Genomic DNA, 21,507 nt, shown 5'->3' with positions numbered 1-21,507 from the left:
ACCAATATATACATATGAAAGGTTTCTTTTTCCAAATACTTGTATTTTAAAAGCTATCCCATTACTGACTTTTCAATTTGTTCTTCTCATGTCATCTCATATAAACCTTTATCATTCTAACTACTAATAAATGTACTATAGTATAGTTTGTTTGAACATGGTACATTTTCTTTGGAACTTCCCATTAAACAATACCACAGAATTGGAGCACCTGGCTAGCTTAGTGGGTGGAGTAGGTGACTCGATCTCGGGACCATAAGTGCAAGCCTCATGTTGGGTGTAAAGCTTACTTAAAAAAAAAAAAAAAGGAGGGAGGGGTGTCCCTGGGTGGCTCAGCGGTTTAGTGCCTGCCTTTGGCCCAGGGTGTGATCCTGGAGTCCCGGGATCCAGTCCCATGTCAGGCTCCCGGCATGGAGCCTGCTTCTCCCTCTGCCTGTGTCTCTGCCTCTCTCTCGCTCTGTGTCTATCATGAATAAATAAATAAATAAATCTTTAAAAAAAGAAAATACTGAAAAAAATTTTAAAGTGTCTTTTTGGCAGCTCTTTCTTTTTAATAAAACACTACAAATAAAATAGCTAGCTTGAAAAAAGATATTAAATATGCCTAAAATTTGGAAAATTGTTCAACATTAACCCCAAGTGATTTTTTTAAGATTTAGGAGAAGAAAAAAAAAAACTTTAGGGGGGACATGCCTGGGTCTGCCTTTGGGTCAGTGGTTAAGTGTCTGCCTTTGGGTCAGGGCACGGTCCTGGGATCCTGGATCGAGTCCTACATGGGCTTCCCCGCCAGCAAGACACCTGCTCCTCCCTCTCCATTCCCCCTGCTTGGGCTCTCTAACACTCTGTCAAAAAATGATTTTTTTTTTTTTTTTATGATAGTCACACAGACAGAGAGAGAGAGAGAGAGAGAGAGGCAGAGACACAGGCAGAGGGAGAAGCAGGCTCCATGCACCGGGAGCCCGACGTGGGATTCGATCCCGGGTCTCCAGGATCGCGCCCTGGGCCAAAGGCAGGCGCTAAACCGCTGCGCCACCCAGGGATCCCTGATTTTTTTTTTTTTTTTTTAAAGATTTCATTTACTTTTTTGAGAGAAAGAGCAAGCACAAGGGAGAGCACATGAGCAGGGGGAGGGGCAGAGAGAGAGAGGGGGAGAAGCATGCTCCCCACTAAGCAGGGAGCCCGATGTAGGGCTCCATCCCAGGTTCCTGAGGTCAAGACCTGAGCTGAAAGCAGACATTTAACCGACTGAGCCACCCAGGCGCTCCCGCCAAGTGATGTTTTTAAAGAAAAAGGACAGAAGAGAAGGGGTTCTAGGGTGTCTTCCTCCTTTTGAGAAATCTACCTTCTAAAGCCCAGAAATGTTTAACCATTAAATGTTCCAGACAAATTAAAGGCTAGAGATTTATTCATTTATTTATGAATAAACAAATCTTTAATAAATAAGATAAAATGTAATGGGTGATATAATCAAACCTAAATGTTTATCTGCATATAGTATGGACTCCTTCTCAAAACATCTTTTTATCAAGACCTGTCTGGTGTTTTGGAGATTTTTTACTATATTGTTGATGAAAAATATGCTTATGGATCGCAGAAAACCATGAGAACCGGTTGTTTTCCATGATACTTGTTTCAGGGGTATTTACATTTACATTACATTTTTTAAGTTTTCTTTTTTTAAGATTTCATTTATTCATAAGAGACAGAGACAGAGAGGGAGAGTGAGAGAAGCAGAGACACAGGCAGAGGGAGAAGCAGGCTCCCTGTGAGGACCCCAATGTGGGACTTGATCCCAGGATCACCACCTGAGCCAAAGGCAGACACTCAACTACTGAGTCACCTAAGTGCCCCTCTTTTTCTTTCTTTCTTTTCTTTTTTTTTTTTTTTTTTAAGATTTTATTTGACAGAGAGCACAGCAGGGGGAATGGCAGGAGTGGGAGAAATGGGCTCCCTGCTGAGCACGGAGCCTCATGTGGGGCTGGATCCCAGGACCCTGAGATCATGACCTGAGCTGAAGGCAGATGCTTAACCTGAGCTTCCCAGGCACCCCTACATTTTAAGTTCCAACAGATATCACCAAATGACATACCAAGAAGTCTTTGCCAATTTACTCTCTAGCTATATGAGCGCCCATTCCTCTACGCTCCTGCCAACACCAAAAGTGAACAACACTCTTGTTCATTTTTCCCAACCTGATAGGCAAAAATTGCCGTTACAATTGTCATTTCCCCCATTACTACTATGATTAAGTATCTTTTCCTAAGTACACTGGCTTTTCAGATATTTCCTTCTGAACTCCCACTTCTGTGCATTCCACTTTTATTTTTTGTATATTTTTGTAGTATGTTGTCTTCCTCTTGGAAATTAATAGCATTTATCTCCTAATCTTTTTAATGGTATCTCAAGACAATTTCACAACTAGATACATTTTAGAGATCCTAAAACCTACACATCCAGACACAAAGTACAAAGTCTTATTCACAACACACTCATCTTCTACAAAGAAAGGTGAAAACTATGTGCACGAGATGCAAACCATGGGATTATCCAGGAATAATTTATTTTCAATTACCACATGTAAATATACCAGCTTATTAGTATAAGACAATACCATTTAGGTGTCATATAGAATCCCTTAGGAACATCATTCAATTCCCAACAGCCTAGTGCAGTAACTTTTATTGCCTCTATTTATTGATAAATTAAGAGGCTCGGAGAGTTTAATCAGTGTGCTGAGGATCACAACCGAGGTCCAGGTGATTTCAAGCAAGAGGTCACTGGCCCTCCCCACTGTTGTGCTTTACTGCCACCCCTAATTTTGCTCAGCTAATCCTATGTGCACACCAAAGTGTCCCATTTTTCTCCAATGGTTCATTATATCATTTGAAATGCCTTAATAAAAATCACATAGCACCAAGTGTTTTAATCATCACTACTGAGGACTGTCTTATTCTGTTACCTTTTTTAGGTCATGTATAACAACACAGGTTCAGTCTTACCACAGGATTCCTCATCATATCACAATCTACCCTAAGTAGCCTGTCAAAGGGTATCCTAAGAACAGCTCTAAATGCCATGGAGTTTACTGGGGCACAGCCGTTCTCACAAAGTACTTCAAAGGTAAAAGCATTTCAAGATGACGACTTGTGACCAGAATCTAAAGTTAAAGGTTTTTTTTTTTAATTTTTATTTATTTATGATAGTCACACACAGAGAGAGAGAGAGAGGCAGAGACACAGGCAGAGGGAGAAGCAGGCTCCATGCACCGGGAGCCCCACGTGGGATTCGATCCCGGGTCTCCAGGATCACGCTCTGGGCCAAAGGCAGGCGCTAAACCGCTGTGCCACCCAGGGATCCCCAGAATCTAAAATTAATGTAGGCATTAAGTCTTACATGATGATCCCAAATAACCATCTGCTGAATGGTATTAACTAACTGAGCTCTGATAGTTAAACACATCAAGAATCAAATAGTCACTCCTCAAGCACACAGGCTGCTCTCACCACCCCCCTCTAGGCTCAGCTTCAACCACCATCCAGCCTCACACTTGAGCCTCTCTAATCCCAAACAGCTTGTAGTTCCCCCCCACACACTGGGATATTTCACACTTACATGCCTTGGCTCCTGCTGTCCCTCCTGCCTTTTCCATCCCCACTGCACAAAGCCTCCATCTACCGTCACATCCCTCTCTGAACCTATGCCTGGCTGGCTGTACCAATACCCACCTAAGCCTAATGCCCCTCCCCCCCCACCAACCCTGTGTTTCTGGGGCATACCATACATACCCCATGACATATTTACACCTTCTCTTTACCTGCAGAGATATTCATCCACCCTCTGGATCAATGCCCAGTGAGGCACTGCTGGTGTTCAAGATAAAAATATCACCCAGGCGTTGAAAGAGAACAAAGTGAAAGTCAGTATACTCCGTGTACTTTTTCTTTGGGACAAATACCTTATTCTTCTTTGTAGCCTCTGAAACCTAGCATTAAGCTGACCTAGAGGGGATGCCTGGGTGGCTCAGCGGTCGAGCACATCTGCCTTTGGCTCAGGGTGTGATCCCTGGAGTCCTGGGATCGAGTCCCGCATCGGACTCCCTGCATGGAGCCTGCTTCTCCTCCCTCTTCTATGTCTCTGCCTCTCTGTGTCTCTCGTGAATAAATAAATAAAATCTTCAAAAAAAAATTTTTTTTACATACAAGAGGCAGAAATGAATAAGGACCTAGGTTTGTCAGAGTTAGCACAACATCCATGGCATAAAGAATAAAGCTATTCCTGGATTCATACAGTCCTCCATGCTTGAAAATATAGGGTGTTTTTAAATTTTTATTTATTTGAGAGAGAGGAAGAGAGAGAGAAAGAGCACAAGAGTACTGGGAGAGAGAAGTAGACTCCCCGCTGAGCAGGAGCCCCACTCAGTGCTCAATCCCAGGACCCTGGATCATGATCTAAGCCAAAGGTCACTTAACCAAATGAGCCACCCAGGCGCCCTGAAAATAGTTTTTGGGGTTGTTGTTTTTTTTTTTAATATTTTATTCATTTGACAGAATGAGAGTGAGCACAAACAGGGGGAGCAGCAGGCAGAGGGAGAGGGAGAAGCAAGCTCCCCATTGAGGGAGCGAGCCCCACACAGAGCTCAATCCCATGAACTCGGGATCATGACCTGAGCAGAAGGCAGATGCTTAACTGGCTGAGCCACCCAGGTGCCCCCTGAAAATAGTTTTTAACCAAACTGTCTCACTGCATACTTCATTGAAAACTGCTCTCTTGTGCTCACTTTAGCAACACACACACTAAAATTGGAACAATACAGAGAAAATCAGCATGGCCCCTGCACAAAGATATGAGAATTTGTAAAAGAGTTCCAAAAAAAAAAAAAAGACGAAGAAGAAAACTGCTCTCTTGGTTGTCTTATGACTAACCATGTCAATATAAGTTAAGTGCTTTTGGCAGAGCACTTTCAAATTTAAATGTGCATGTCTTCTGACATAGCAATTCCCAATCTAAGAATTACCTTATAAAAATATCCAACCAAGAGTCTTATGACATAAAGGATACACTCAACAGACTATTATGAAAAAAACTGCTGCACATCTATGTTGAGCAATATGGTGAGTTTAAAAAGAACCTACACTGAAGATTCTTCAGGATACATCATTTAATAAAAGCACAAATTATAAACAATTTGATTAAACTAAAAAAAAAGTTTATTGATACATTCATAGAAGGATTTCTGGAAAATAATATACCAAATCACCAGCTATAAGACCTGGGCTGAAAAGCAAGTCTTTTTACATTGTATATCATGTGTTTTGAATTAATTTGAATGCACACACAGATAAAAATTCAAGTTTACTTAAGATTTATATACTCTACTATATCTAGGTTATACAGTATTTTTTTAAAAGGTATTATATGCTCAATTAAAATAAAAAAACACACCACCCACAGATTTCTACTTACATGAGTCCACATCCAAAACCAGAAAAAAAGTTTTCTGTATTTCTGTTATCACCAAATATAACCTACATCCAGCCTTTGTACTTAAATCTCGAGAGGAAAAATACAATAGCTGCCACTGAAGTTACTACCAAATAATACTGTATTGATGCTTTACATATGTTGTCCCCCGGATCCTATCAGGCATTATTTACCATTCTAATCTGCCCAGATCTCAATTTCCTTGTCCTTAATCAACATCATGCATTTAGAAAATAAAGTTGGGATTAAACACAGATCTCAGACCTCATATCCTACATTCTTCTGGCAATACCCTTCAGTTCAACAAGGGCCCTTGGCATAAGCATCAGAGCTCCTAATCAAAAGGTTGCAGCACAATTTCTCCTACTTATTCTCTCCCTATCCTTAACAGTATTTCAAGTTTAAAAGATTTCCTTCTGCAAGCCAGGACCCTACTAAACTTGGTTAGGAGCTGGGACAACCAAGCACCATGGACTCCACTTGGGACACTTCTACCTCTTTTGCAATCTAAAACATAGCCCATGAGTCACAATCACATGCCTGAGATAAAGCCATGGCATCTACTTCCTCGTGCCCTCTGTTCTACTCTCATACCTCCTTAGGCCTCCCTCCAACTTCTCTGCAATTCATTTATATTTAAGATGAAGCTGCTAAAAAAAATACCTTAAAGGAAGAAGCAGTTCCACTTTCCATCTTAAAACAGGATGACCAGATATTTTTATTTGATAGTAAGCCCCAGATTCCAGACTACCTGTGCTCATCTTTTTCCTACAGGAAGACAATAAATCAACCTTCAAAGAAGCCAAACCAGATTTCTTTTTTCTTCAGAGAAAGCAAGAAACAGGACATCTCTGCTCCAACTTGCCGCTGCAAACATGATCAGGCTGCTGTGTAAGCTACTTTCAGGATTTGACATCTTAAGTGAGAGGAATGAAGGCAGGGCAGAGTCAAAGGACAGGAAAAATGGGTTCCACTAATTACCTGCAGTGTCTTGAGCAAGTTACTTTTCTCAGGCCTTTATGGAGAATTTTTTGGTAAAATACCACTAATACATATACATATATATGTGTGTGTGTATATACACACATATGAGAAAACCAATAAAAATGAATCATATATATATATATGGATTCATATATATATATATATGGATTCATACATATATATATATGGATTCATACATATATATATGACTTTATCTCATTTTTATTGGTTTTCCTTTCTTAAAATAGCAGATATTTAATGCATTCTGAAAGTAGTACTTGAGGGGCAGCCCAGTTGGCTCAGCGGCTCACAGGTCTCTGCCTGTGTCTCTGCCTCTCTCTCTCTCTCTGTCTCATTAATAAATAAATAAAATCTTAAAAAAAAAAATGAAAGTAGTACTTGATTAATCAAAGGACTTGCTCTCTCTCTCTTTAATAAATAAAATCTTTAAAAAAAAAAAAAAAAAAAAGGGCAGCCCTGGTGGCTTAGTGGTTTAGTGCTCCTTCGGCCCAGGGCATGATCCTGGAGACCCGGGATCGAGTCCCACATCAGGCTCCCAGCATGGAGCCTGCTTCTCCCTCTTCCCCTCTCTCTCTCTCTCTCTCTGTCTTTAATAAATAAATAAAATCTTTAAAAATAATAATAATAATCAAAGGACTTGCATAAACCAAGTCTTAAAGACAGTTACTCAGATTCAGTCATCTGTATCAAATCAACTGATCTAACACACCACCTAGTTTTGGTGACAACTGAGGCCAAAACCAAGATTCATAATATAAGGAGAAAGCTGCTTTACCAAGGACCAAATTTTTAAATATGCAAAAATGAGGGAATTTAGGGTACTCACAAAAGGTTTCTTGTATTTCTTATAGCTAAATTTTTATGAAAAAAAAAAAAAAGGAAGGAATGTTTTACTTATTTCAACATTCTAAAATAACAAAGTGATTAAAGTATTTTAAACTTAGCCTATGAGATCCATAAATGTTTTGGCCAATAGTTTCAACCTTGCTCGTCAAATTGTCTTTTTTAAGTTTTTAATTCCAGTTAGTTAATATACCCAAATTAAGTCTTGAGATAACCACAGAGAAGCACTGGACTTGGTCTACACTGCCTTGGAACCTAAGACAGCTTCAAAGAATTTTCCAAATGTTTATTAATAAAAAGTAGAATAAGTTATCTAAAAAGTGAGCTCAGTCACCAGAAGTGTTGAAACAAATGCCAGAGAGTAGGTCAACTGAAACAAACAAATCTTGTCCACTGGCAAGAGAATCAACTAAACTTAGGACTCTTCCATCTCTAGCAAGTTATAAATAGAACATGCTCAGACATATTTCTGGAAAGTAAAAAAATTAAGATACTAATAAATGAATTCTGAAAGAAAGGCTTATATCGCAGGTTGCTCTAAAATTCATAAATCACTCTCCATCTACCTACTGCCAAACCAGAGGCTATAACTTACCACCACCCCCACTCACATTCATCCATCTAAATCACAAACTGTCAGTGGTATTCCATACAGTTGATAATACCTTCCTCACCCACGGGCTTTTTTTATGCATCTCCCAGAAATACTTCACTCTGCTTGCTTTCCTCTACGTAACTGGCCTCCCTTACTCTCCTTTACTCAGTCTCTTGGTAACCTTATCTGATTCCATGATTTTAAATATCCCAACCTAGTGACATTCCAATTCTCACCTCACCAATTCCTACCCTCCAGGTTGATATATCCAACTATGTACTTGACTTCACTTAATTTCTAATAAGCATTAGAGACAATACGCCAAAAGCGAAGCTCTTGATTTCTACCCAAGAATTTGTTCCTTCCCCAATATTCTTCATTTTTGGTAAATGGCACCACCCTCCATTCCATTTAGTTTTTCTGACAAAAAAAAATAATCTTGCCATGCTTTACTCTTCTCATAACTCTAATCCATCAACAAATCCTCTTAGTCCTTTCTTAGAAATATACAGACACTGACCACTATTTATCACTTCCAAAGCTAGTATAATCTCTCACCTCCCCATTTCTAGTGCTTAATGTAATTTTTAGACATTTTAGGTTCCAATCACTTTGAAGCCACAACTCTTCCCCTCCTCCTTCCATTTATAAGACAATCTACAAAAATCGTCACCATTAATTTCTTCCTCTCTGTACATGCATGCCACTCTACCCTCAAGAGATGGAGACTCTTTCCATTTCCTACTTGAATCTGTGCTGGCCTTGTGACTTGCCTCGATTGACAGTATGTGATAGGATAATGTGCCAATTCTGGGCCTAGCCTTTAAGAGGTCAAGCAGCTTCGATTTACTCTTACTTAGTAGCCAAGGGCTACTACCAAGCCCTGAGATACCATGTGGAGAAAAGTCACATGGACCAGCATGAAGAGGCCAGACACCAAGAGCCTTCTTGGACCTTTTAGACCAGCTCAGTAAATGACCCAGAATGACAGACACCATGTGGAACGGAATCAATCATCAAGCAGATCCACAAAATCATGAGGGAAAATTAGTTATTTTGAGCCACTAAGTTTTGGGGTAGTTTGTTATGAAGCAAGAGATAACTGAAACACCATGATAGCAATGGAATCAACTTCTAAACAACTAAGTGATAAGGGCAGCTATTCTAGACACTTAGTCCTCTCTCAAGTTATAGCTCCACTTGGGGCACCTGGTTGGCTCAGCTAGTAGAGCATACAACTCTTGATTTGAGGGTTTTGAGTTTGAGCCCCACAGTGGGATTAAAAATAAAATCTAAAACAAAACACCGACACACACCTTATAGTTCCACTAGATTCCTCAAAGAACACCTCTATAATTATTTCAAACTACTTCCTAATCAAGTTAAATGGTCTCAGGATAATTGTCTAAAATGCATAATTTATGTACTATGTATTCCCCTTCAGGGCAACAAAATTCACATACTATATTAATATTTATAATTCTGTTTATTTACCAATACTTGTCAAACAGCAATTTCAGACCATGATAAATTACACTCTCAGTTTTAATAGAGCACAAAAACTGTATCTGCCACCAGCTTTCAAGTAAAACCCTGGAAGACCAAGCCAGTTTTTTAAACATCAGATTTATGGGGAAAGAGTTCCTAACTAAAAATGCCAATCCCATCCCTTGGTCACTGCTACCACACTGCCACCTCCTGTCTTATTACTCTAGAAGCTTAAATCAGACATAGGCAACAGTCAATAAAGGAAATTTGGCTAAAAATAGCACAGCCTTTCTCTTTCTCCATCCTCTCAGAACCAACCAACTACCAAAGTTGGTGGATAAATAAATAAATGCTAACAAAAAATGGGTAAATCATACAATTCAAAAATTAGTTACTGCTAGGAAAGTTATCTGAACACTGCTAAAGACAATTACAATGGAGCTGCTTCAAATATATAGTTTCTATGCTCAACAGCTTCACTTTAACAGAAAATCCAAGACCTTTAACGACACATTAACTGCAGTGGTATGGCTCATAAAAGGATTTCAAAGTATAACAAAGATCACTTCCCTCTTACTGACTGCCCAAAAGAGGTACATGTGTAAAAGCAATTGAGCTATCATACTACAGAAATTACAAATTGTGTACAGGGAAAACCCTACCTTTCTCTAATCCCAAAAGGTATTTTTAAGCCTCAGCTGGTAACTCATTTCGAGCAGAATGGCAAAACTCAGAACAAAATATGCCCCCTGTTAGTTTATTATAGTGGCATTTGGCATGAACAGAGAATGTAAGTGATCACACAAATCAAAAGGAAAGCCAGAAACGGAAGCCAAGATTCTCAATTCCCACTGGCTCCAGGCACATGTCATGTTTCCATAATGTCTTCCGTGTTACTGTGGACAGTCCCACAGAAGCTACGTATCAACATTCATTTATACATATAGTTTTTAATTCTAATAATGCCAAAGTAAGAAATCTTTTACTTTTTCTCAAGCTGTACTGAGAAAACAACATGAAATCAAGAAAAATCTTTTTGGCTACAATCACTTAAGCAGTTATGCATTACTGACCTTAAACTGAGCACTCCAAAGACACTGCTTATGATTCTTTACCAGCCATGAAAGTTTCCTAACATTCAGAACCTCAAGTCTCTGTGTGAGAAATCTAATTCATAAGATTCAGGGATCCCTGGGTGGCGCAGCGGTTTGGCGCCTGCCTTTGGCCCAGGGCGCGATCCTGGAGACCTGGGATCGAATCCCACGTCGGGCTCCCGGTGCATGGAGCCTGCTTCTCCTTCTGCCTGTGCCTCTGCCTCTCTCTCTCTCTGTGTGACTATCATAAATAAATAAATAAAATTCTTTAAAAAAAATAAAATAAAATAAGATTCACCTGTACAAACTGATAAGCAAGGAGCAGCATAGCTATTCATGCCTATGTTTAAAGGCTCAGCATTAGGGCAACCCAGGTGGCTCAGTGGTTTAGTGCCGCCTTCAGCCCAGGGCATGATCCTGGAGACCCAGGATTGAGTCCCACATCAGGCTCCCTGCATGGAGCCTACTTCATGTCTCTGCCCCTCTCTCTCTCTCTGTCTCTCATGAATAAATAAAATAAAGGTTCAGCATTAGAGATGCCCGGGTGGCTCAGCAGTTGAACATCTGCCTTCGGCTCAGTGCATGATATTAGAGTCTCAGGATCGAGTCCCGCATCGGGCTCCATGTGGGGAGCCTGTTTTTCCCTCTCTCATAAATAAATAAATCTTTTTTAAAAAAATAAATAAATAGGGAATGCCTGGGTGGCTCAGCAGTTGAGCATCTGCCTTCGGCTCAGGGCGTGATCCAGGGGTCCAGGGATCGAGTCCCATATCAGGCTCCCTCTAAGGGAGCCTGCTTCTCCCTCTGCCTATGTCTCTGCCTCTTTCTATGTGTCTCTCATAAATAAATAAAATCCTAAATAAATAAAGGTTCAGCATTAAAAACAGCTTTTATACTGGCCTGAGACAACAGGATCATATGCCCTAATGGACACATTGCTGGTTGTGGCACCATCCTATTCTATACATGACAGCTGTTAAAATATAGCACTTTTAAATAGCCATTTAAGTAAGATACATTTAAAACCCCAGTAACTTTTATATATGCTATGTCTTTCCAATTCACACGTTAAATACAAGATTCTAATATAGAAATAAGTTGTTCACTTAATTTTCTTTTTTTAAGGAAACAAAAAAAGCATGTGAACTGAGACATCAATCTGTTTTAATGGATCCTTCCTCGGAAAATGTTAACTATAATATCCTATTTTGTTTATCCCTTATCAAAATATATTTTGGCTTCATATAATTTTAATCAATGCTGACAGCTAAATCATGAGTTTAATCCATAAAAAAACCAAAAATGTGAAAAATTTTCATAACTTAAAAAAGCCATGGAAAACAGGGCAGCCCCAGAGGCTCACCAGTTTAGTGCAGCCTTCGGCCTAGGGCATGATCCTGGAGACCTGGGATGGAGTCCCATGTTGGGCTCCCTGGCATGAGGCCTGCTTTCTCCCTCTGCCTGTGTCTCTGCCTCTCTGTCTCTCTCATGAATGAATAAATAAAATCTTAAAAAAAAAAAAAAAAAAGGTCATGGAAAACAAACAAAAACCACCATCCTGTGAGTTCCCCAGTGTCAGAGACTTTCCCATTCCCTCTCCCATTCCCAACATAACAAAAAAGGAAATCAGTGCTATTTACATAATCACAGGGGCACGTATGCGGTCCCACAAGGTATCAAGAGCTCTTCCAATCAAACCAAGCCACAGTCTTCAAAAGTCACAACAATTTTCACACCTACCCTTACCTCCTAGGCAGGGTGGAAAGTGGGGTTGAGTGTTTAAGCTTATCCTTCAGACTGAGGCCAGGTAGTCAATGTACTTTATCTTTTACAATAAGTATAAAAAGTGCAACATAGATACTCAAGGCAATCTTCTCTTCATTCAAGACACAGGGGATCTCAAGCTCTGTAAAATAGTGCTATCATCTTCCCCAACTGAGGGGTATCTGAATGCAGAAAAGCAACATTCCTTCCACATTCCCTTGAGACTTCAGTAATCAGGAGCTAGGCATGGTCAGAACCAAACTCAACAACACCCCTTCCTGAAAGGTTCTGTGCCCAGCTCAGCTCCTAGTCACTGTTGGGCCAGCATGCCAAGCGTCAAATCGCCTCCTGGGCCTGCTCCCCTGTTTAGTTGCTACAAGCCCATTCATCCATCTCAGAGTGCTGCCATAAGCATTCTTCAGCACTGGGCTCCCAACATGCCTTGCACAGCAGGTATAAAGGTCACCGCTGCACATGTGGGTGTGCCTGCCTCAGATGCCCACATGATGATGGGATGGAATGCAATGACTGCTAAGCACAAAAGAACTCCACCCAGAAGTCCAGCAGGCTCACTTGGCAAGGATTGGTCTGCAGCATTCAACTCACTGTCAACCAGTACCACTTCTTGACCTTCCCATAGGAGCTAGGTATGGATCACCAACGTGTCTTCTCAGCCCTCTCCCAAAGCCTATTCAGATAATGGAACGGTCCAGATAAGGGAAACCTCATCATCGTACCTCCAAGGTTCAATTAAAACAAACTATAGATTTCCAACAAATTTTCCTGCGTAGAGAAAGACACCTCTACTTTTCTTTTCTGGCATTTGGTACTAGAAAAGGACTTATTTGATTGTTCTCCCTATCAGTAAAAAGTTGTCTCCAATGTCCTCATTCCTATTTGCTAGTAACATATTATTTAAAATCCTGAGCATTTTAATGTAAGCGAAATCAGCCTGAAATTTTAATCCACATTGTTAACATGAAAAAGCTTTCATTGATAAATACTTGCTGCCACTGGTGGCATTTTACCTTATATACTTCCTAAAATTCCTGTTCGATATAAAGTAACAAGTATGTTTTTCGGTTGGGCAAAAGCCTTTAAGAATAAAAAAGGCTGTTACCAGATGTTTTTAATCTAATTCCCTACACATGGGGAGAAATTCACACCAGGCTGGAAAAGAAAATCAGGAGAGCAAAGCAAAATAATCTACATTTACATGCAGGTCCATAAATTGTATCTGAAAAATGCCAGACATTTAATGTTTAAATTTAGAAACTCTCAAATATTAAAATGCCAGTCCTTCCACACAACCATTTGCCTCCTTTTTATTCAACATTTGAAGAAAATTAGGACACACAGGCTAAACATGAAACCAATTAGAATTTGCAGAATGTACTTACATCCCCCCCCATACAGTTCAGACTATGCCTTTAAGTTTTTAAAGAAATGTGACTTTTCCCTCAATTTTTCAATTCCTATTAAACGGAGATCAGTTTAGATACTTTTCAGTACGTGCTTTATTATTTTAGAAGCCTTTAACAAAGAATTTCCTTCTACTACGTGAAATAACTTGACCTCACCAAAATTCCCAACTAGAACTAAATCTCATCACACAAATACCTTTTCAATTATTCTAATAAAAATTAAGTCCATGAACAAGAGAAGTCCACAAAAATCCAGATCTCTAACAAAAACAAGGTTTGTGAAAAACGCTTTACCTGGAAGAGAGCTCAATACAGAAATAGGCACATGATGACATTTTGTGCAGCCACCCCTCTCTGCAGAGCACAAGAGAAGTGCATAGCAAAGCCCTCCTGCCCTCTAGCATGCACACACACTGACCAATACTTAACCAAACACACCCAGCCCTAGTTTAGATGAACTTTCAGCTTATTGCTTAGCCCAGGTTCGGAGTGGGGGGGGGGGAAGGGAGGAGAGAAAGGCAGAAACCCTAATCCCACCTTGCAAAACCCAGAAAAGCACAAGCTAAACCTAGCACTACAGTAAGGGAGTAGCGCCTTCCCAGTTAGTTACAGAGCGGGGATCTGGCCTGTTCTGGAGGAAGGAGCCATTTCTTCAAATTACTCCACAGAGGTTAAAACAGTCTGCAAATCTTCCGTAAAGTGACACACTACACATGCTCTCCAAAAAGTGCAATTCCCTTGCTTAAGTAGTACAAATCTTTAGTCTTCGCAATCTCTTGGTGGTTATTTCAAAAAGCTTTTCAACGCAAAAGTGTTGGCCGGGGGAGGGGGAACAGGACGAGGGTACAGGGAAGACAAAGGCTGGTTTGCAGCAACCTGTGTAACTCTAGGGTGTCTGAAGGCTTCTGGGCCGGAGAAGCCCAGGCGTTCACTCACGTGTTCCAATGAGCGAATTCCTCCCTTCTCAGATACACAGCCAGCCTCCCAGGCCTCTCAGACTCATTGCCGCCAACTCGGGACAGAAAAGGAAAGACACTCCACACCCACGCGTGTCTGCAGCTGCTTTCCTCTATCTTATAAGGTGGGGAGTGCGGCAGGGTCACTCACTGCTTCCTAATTCCCACAGATTCCCAAAACGGCCCTTCAAGAGTTTGATCGCCTCCTGTAGCAACTCAGAGAACCTGAGAGCTTCCGTGAGACTTCCCTGCCATTAATCCCGTGGCAGGAGCCACAGGGGAGACCCTGATGCCTTACCAGCCCGCGCACACACACCTGCCGTAAACTTTAAGGCTAGGAATAAAAGACGGAAAAGCCAAGCCACACAGTAATCCAAAAAGCGTTAAGAGGAGGACCAGAAGTTGTTTTCAGCTGTGTAGAGAGTCTTTCCGACCACCAAGGGAGAACAGAATTAATGAAAATGGAATAAACCTACCTTTGTCTTTTTGGGACAGAGTGCTCAACTTCCATAAATTTCCCGTGCAGTTCCACTTTACCTGCGGACACACAAGAGGCGGAAGACAGTTGGCCAGGTTTAGGGGCTCTTCCCGCACGAAGGACCCTCACAGCCTAAGCGGTGACACAGGCGACCTCCCGTGACACCCCCGCGCGCACACGCGCGCACACACACACCCCCGGCTGCGTGTCAAGGCCGGGAGGGAAGCCGGGGCACCCGCGGGCGGAAGGCCGACCCCTCCGGGCTGTGGGATTCACCGCGGGGTGGGGACGGGGGTCGAGCGGCGGGCGCACCGCGGGGGTAGCAGCCGACCTGCCGCACCCCGGCCTCCTCCGCCCACCTCAGGGGTCGCCCAGCTCCGCGGCAGCCGCAGGACGCACGCGGCCCCTCCGCCCACCTCCCCGGGGCCTCCCCTAAGACGCACTCTGAGGAGGGGGCCACGCTGCATTTTTTTCGGGGGACGGAGGGGCCCCCCGCGCTTCTCCCGGCTTCAAGCCCAGGCCCTCCAGGAGCGGGGGGCGGCAGGAGAGGCTCGAGGACGCAGCGCACCGCACGGAACCAACCAGGCGCGAAGGACGGCGCGGGCTCCCGAGGGGACTCGAGCTCGCCCCGTGCACCACGCGTGGTCCCCCGCCGCCCCCGGGAGGCCGCGGCCGGGACGCCCCCCCCCCCGCCCACCTGCCCCTCGGGCTCGCCCGGCGCGGGGGCCGCGGAGCGTGGAGCCCAGGTCGCGCTGGGCTGCGCCCCGCAGGATGCAGAGAAAGCACCGGGCCGCCCGTGCGAGGCACCAGCGCGCGGCCTCACTCCGCACCAGGGTCGGGGCCACTTTGCATTCTCCCACGCCCGGGGTCCGGGGCGAGCGGGGGGGGGGGGGGCGGCGAAGCCAACACCATAAATGCCGAGCAGAGAGAGGAAGGAAGGAAGCAAGCAAGGAGGGAGGCACGGACGGAGGAAAAGAGAAGCGGGCGAACGCGCTCGGCCCCCAAGGCCCGGCGTGCCGGGGACTGGAGCCCGCGCCTGGGCCCGGGCGGGGCGGGCGCTGACGGGCGGGCGCCCGCGCTCGCGCCCCCCGCAGCCCCGCAGCCCTCGGAGCCCGCGCCGCAGCGCTCGGACAGCGCGTCCGCGTCCCCCCGCAGAGCCCCCGCGGGAGGGGGGCGCCGGGTGCAAGCCCCAGCCGAGGAGGGCTCCCCGGACCTCGCCCCACCGCCCCGCCCGGGCCTGGGGCCCTGCTGGACGCCCCGGCCGCGGCCGCAGGCCTGGCTCCGGGCCCCCGCCCCCGGCAGGCCCCGGGCGGGCGGCGCAGGGCCGGGGCGGGCGGCGCAGGGCCGGGGCGGGCGGCGCAGGGCCGGGGCGGGCGCGCCGGCGGGGCCGAGCCGGGCCCACCTGAAAGCGCCTCGATGGCCTTGAGGGCCCAGCTCTCGTCCGGACAGTCCACGAACGCGTAGCCAGTCTTCACCAGGAAGGGTCCCGACACCGGGATCTTGGCGTCCTTGAAGATACTTTCCAGGTCCGAAGGGACGGCATTCTCGCTGAGGTTTCCGAGATACAGTTTGTTCATTGTCAAGAGTGGTTGTTTATTTAAAAAAAAAAAAAAACACAGAGGAAAAACGAAAAATTAAAAACCACCCACAGTGATGGAGGGCTCCGGCGGGTTTTGTTCCCCCTCGTCTTCTCGCCGTGAAAACACCACACAAACACAGTAAGAACCAGAGGCTAGAACGAGGAGCGGAAAAAAGAAGGGAAAAAAATCAAATCCGAAGGTTCTTGTTTTGCCTTGTCTGGCTGGGTATTAAAAAAGAAAAAAAGGGAAAAAGCCTTGCTGCAACCCAAACGTATCCACGAGTCTTCCTAACTCCGAGGAGGAGGCGGGATTAGCGAGAAAAAGGAGAGGAGGGGGGGGGAGAACTACTTTTTGTCTCTTCCTTCCCAACCCCTTTGGCATCGGCCAGCGGACTGTGAAAATATCACACTACGTGAGGGCAGGCGCCGCCTCCCCGTAAAAAAAAAAAAAAAAAAAAAAAAACCAGAAGGGTGACTGGCAGGAGGGAGGGGGGAAGGGGGAAGGGGTGGAGGGAGGAGGGCGCGGGAGGCGGAAAAAATCCGCTCCGAGTGTCCGGCTTTTTGAATGAGCCACGTGTTCAAACTACAAATCAACGTCTCACGTGAGGAATCCCAGCGCCTCAATTAGAGTGGGTTTCGGGGGAAAAGAAAAAAGAGCGAGCGAGCGAGGAGGAAGAGGGGGAGGGGAAACGAGCTCGAGCGAGGGACCCTGAGAGGGGGAGGAGGAGGAAGGGGAGAAAGGCTAAAGGAGCCTCAGCCGGGGCGCGGAGGGGAGCGCGGCTGGCGGCGCTGATTGTCACAGCGGAGTTTAGGAAGGGTTATCTGGCCGGGGCGGATCCTGGGGGAGGGGAGGGGAGGGGGACAGGGAGGGGGTTTTTGTGTGTGGTTTTTTTTTAAACGAGATACGGGTGGAGGTGCTAACTAGGCGATACCTCCGCTCTAGTTACCGGAGTTTTAAACATTCGATTTTTTTTTTTTTTTTGGAATAGGTAATCCGCAACAGCGAGGAGTCCCCAATGCGAACTCGCCGTGTGGCTTTGCTGACATTTGGAGTGTAACCCCGGCGAAGCCGCAAGCACGTTTCCAGGCCGCCGGGGGCGGAAAGCGGCGAGGGGGGGCGGGAGGGGGCGGGAGAGGCGGGCAGACGCGCCCCACCCCAGGCACCCTCCGCGGGCCCTGGCACCGGGCGAGCGGGGCGGCCGCGAGCCAGGGCGGTGGGGGATGGGCGCCCGCCGCGTCCTGGGCGGGTGTCTGGGCGACACCTCCTCCGCCTGCGCTCGCGTTGGCTCTCGGCTTCGCGTCTGCGATTGGTTGCGCGGTTCGGAAAAGGCTCGGAGATAAATGAGGCCGGGGGCGGGCTCGGCCACCGGTGGGGGAGGGGAGCGCAGGGGCGGAGGTGTTCGGCTTGGGGATGGGGGCGTCCCGGGCCTCGGAGGCCGGAGCCGAGAAGTCAGTGGGAAAAGTCCGTATCTAAACGGAAACCATTTCTTCCTGTAGTTTCCAGAGGAGGAGGAGTGGGGTAGGCTGGTACTTTTATTTAAAGAATTTTAGTTGGAGAACTTGGGGCTCTTAAAACAGGAAGACCGCTCTGCGCGACCCCTAGGTGATATTCGCACTTGAAACATTGTTCGAGCCCCTTTCGGCCTCTGTTCTGCCCGCGGAGGGCCAGGAGAGCCCTTCAGGATTTACCCTGTAGGGAACGAGTACAATGGTGGGTGTGTGGGGGAGGGTCTGGGCCCGGTGAAGCCTTTACTGGGCCAAGCGAATGTAGACTGGAGAAGAGGAATACGGAAATGAACGTGGTGCTGGGGTTCTTGTGCAAATCTGCAAGTGTCGCTTAATGATTGTGTGCTCCACTCAAAAGCTTCATTTGCACCGGTTACTTGTGGCCGATTTTTAACAAGTAATCCATGGAAAAGATGAAATTTTATAGATGCTTATTTTTAAACTGAATGAAATTCTGTGTAGCATGGAAATAGGAACGGGAATGTTTAGTGACCTGGTACTGGTAGTAGTAGAAAAGGTATTGTATGATAGACAAAATATTATGATTTAACATTGAAACATTTTCAGTAATTAAAATTGATAGGCTTCGTTTCTCTTTGTCGAATCCGTTTATGGCACTTAAAAGTGCATATTTTCCAATTAAGAAATGAATAACAGGTTATTTTTTTTCTACATCTAGGAATTGTTGCATGATATAGAGTATTTACATTTTTTTCCTTTAAAAGGAACTTATTTGGGACGCCTGGGTGGCTCCTCGGTTGAACGCCTGCCTTTGGCCCCGGGAGGAATCCTGGAGTCCCAGGATCGAGTCCCACAACAGGCTCTCTGCTTGGAGCCTGCTTCTCTCTCTTGCCTATGTCTCTCCCTCTCTCTGTGTGTCTCATGAATGAATAAATCTTTAAAAAAAAAAAAAAAAAAAAGGGAACTTATTTTATAATTTTGTGTTAAGGAACCGGAAGGTGTCAGATCATCCATTTTAAATGCAACTGTTCTTTCTAATAGGTTTTTCTTTTTCTGCCAAGCAAATCCAACTTTTTAAATGTAAACTCACTCTCACAATATTTTCATTGACATTTAACTTAGTGAAATGTTTTTACTTTATGAGATCGAGGAGACAACTGTGCTCTTGTGTTCAGAACTATATTATGAGCTCTATCTTCAAAGAACATTTGGATGGTGAGATTTGAAGTTTATGGTTAGGTTGAACTTTTTAAGAGTTTACTTATTTTTCCTTTTCATGTTTTTAAAAAGAAAATCTTGGTTCTAAAAAAGAAAAATACGCATTCTTCCTTTAACTTCTGTGATATTCAAAATGTAAATAACAAAAATTATGAATTATTTTTCATGTACCTGTTGCATGTGATCAAAAGCTACTTGGAGAAATGTTTTTCATTCATTTAATAGTATTTGCTTTTCTAAGTAGGTCTTTAAATTGTATGAACTAGCCTTTTGATCCAGTTAACTTTTAGTAATTTTTGATTAAGGACAAATTTTATATATTCAGCTTGCTTCCAAAGTCACTTGAACCGTGCCTTCTGGATTGTTCGCTGTATTTGCTCTTATTAAAACTGAGACCTAAAGAAGTATCTACTTCTAAAGCATGGGATAGTTTATTTTCCATAAATACTGGATCATGCTTGTCTGTCACTATCAAAGACACATAACAGCTGGAATTTAAGACAAGTATGTGCTGTTTTGATGAAATATGTTCCTGGGACTCGTGAACTTAATCTGTGTATTATTTTAACAAACTGGATACTCCATCTAGGACCTTCAAAACATACTGGAGTTACATAAGCCCAGACATCAAAGAGTGATAGATACAGTCCACTCCACTTCCAATCTTCCAGCCATTTGAGGAATAAGTATATACTCACTAGCTGAGTAAAAAGAAAAGAGCACGGGTAATTGTCTTTTAACTGGCATTTCAAGAGCAAAAAATATCTTTGGTGGATTTTCAAAAATGAATAAAAGGTCAATCTAAGTTCCAGTGTTCCAATAAATCTCACACACAGGAAATTAACCGTGCCTATGGGCTACTTCCGAGTTCTTCCCGAAGCAGTTAGGGCGCCTCATTAATGTTAACCCCACGAGAGAATCCCACCCATTGTGTGTTCTGGGATGCGGCTGTGTGTCACCAACTGCAGCCTGTTTACTCTTTGGACAGCTGCACCTACTCCTTAACTCCTGGGGGTACTAACAATGTTTCTTATGGGTCAGTGTAATATTAAAGAAGAAAAACTATGTTTAGAAGGTCGGTTGCCGTTGCTGTATCCACAGGTTAGGGGCGAAGGCTGAGCAGGGGGAGGCGAAGGAGAGGACATTGTCGCCACCTCCCCTACCGCGCGGCCACTTCTCGGAGCACCCGACAGCCCAAGTCCTTACCGCGGGTGGGCGCGCGATGCCTGCCGCGTCGTTGGGCCCCATAGGAGGGATTGTTAACATACTCTCGCTCCTTCCAACAGCTCTCCTGGGCTCCTGGGTTTAAACCAGATGCATGATAAGTGGGAACTTGGCTCTGCCCTCTCCGGAATCTGCCTTCAGTAATTTTTGTTTAAAATCAAAAATCGTGCCCAGGAGATGAGAGGATTGGGGGGGGGGGGGCCGAGTTTTCCTTTTTCTCCTTCAGCCCGGAAAAAGAGGGCGGGATCCTTGCAGCTCCCACTGGGGAAGATCCCTCGGCGCTCGCCTCGAAGGCTCTCGGCTACCGGACCCCCCGGCCCTGCCGCGCGGGACAGGGGGCTGGTCCCTCCCCGCGGAGCTGCGGCCGAGGCACGGCGCGGGGGGCAGCGGGGGGCCCTCCACGGTTCCCCTCGCCGCCCGGCACCACCTGAGGTTCTCCTGCTCCGGCGCGCACCGGCCCGCGAGCCGCGGGGACCGAGCAGGCAGCGTGTGTTTGCAGAGCCTCCCGCGCTCCAGGCCTATTCGGACTGCGCGAGGGGGCTGCACGGCGCCGGGGGCCGCCTGGTACCCACGGAAGGAGACGGCGAGGAGCCCGGGCTGCAGCCTGCGCCTCTGCCCGGGGCGGGGCGGGGCGGCGGGACGGGCGCACGCGGCGCGCAAACGCGGCCCGGGGCGGGGTTTCGCGCTCCGCGGGGCCGCCTCGCCGAGCCCCAGTTGAGCAACCGGCGTGCAGGGAGACGCCGCCCCTGGCTGGGGAGGGGGCGGGGGCGGGGGCGGGGGCGGGGGGCTCCCTCTCTCTCCCGATTGGCGGACGGAGGGAGCCTATCACCGTCGGCCGCCGCCGCCGGAGCCGTTTGCTGGTTTCCATTCATTGGACCCCGAGCCGCCCCT

The 21,507-nt window shown here is 45.5% G+C and overlaps 1 protein-coding gene and 1 non-coding gene across 6 annotated transcripts in view; one reads left to right on the top strand and one right to left on the bottom strand.

The window, feature by feature from the left end:
• Positions 1 to 17,106, bottom strand: part of IGF2BP3 (insulin like growth factor 2 mRNA binding protein 3) — a 150,821-nt gene extending 133,715 nt beyond the window's left edge. Inside the window, exons 1-2 of one of the 5 annotated variants that reach the window (XM_077856533.1) lie at positions 16,531 to 17,106; positions 15,127 to 15,187 (exon numbers count right to left, since the gene is read on the bottom strand). In XM_077856533.1, coding sequence (XP_077712659.1) covers positions 15,127 to 15,187; positions 16,531 to 16,705 — 236 coding nt within the window. In that variant the 5' untranslated portion in view covers positions 16,706 to 17,106. Of the gene's footprint in view, positions 1 to 15,126; positions 15,188 to 15,571; positions 15,649 to 16,530 lie in introns of those variants that run through there. The other 4 variants (XM_077856532.1, XM_077856531.1, XM_077856534.1 and 1 more) reach the window with 4 other exon arrangements.
• On the top strand, positions 4,770 to 4,877 carry LOC144289275 (U6 spliceosomal RNA). The gene has a single exon (XR_013357250.1). It is a non-coding gene; the product is annotated as a U6 spliceosomal RNA (small nuclear RNA).
• Positions 17,107 to 21,507: the final 4,401 nt, after the last annotated feature.

Source organism: Canis aureus, chromosome 18, assembly GCF_053574225.1.
Source record: "Canis aureus isolate CA01 chromosome 18, VMU_Caureus_v.1.0, whole genome shotgun sequence".
NCBI lineage: Eukaryota > Metazoa > Chordata > Mammalia > Carnivora > Canidae > Canis > Canis aureus.
Note: the sequence above shows the minus strand (reverse complement) of the source record. Positions and strands in the feature narration are given on the sequence as shown.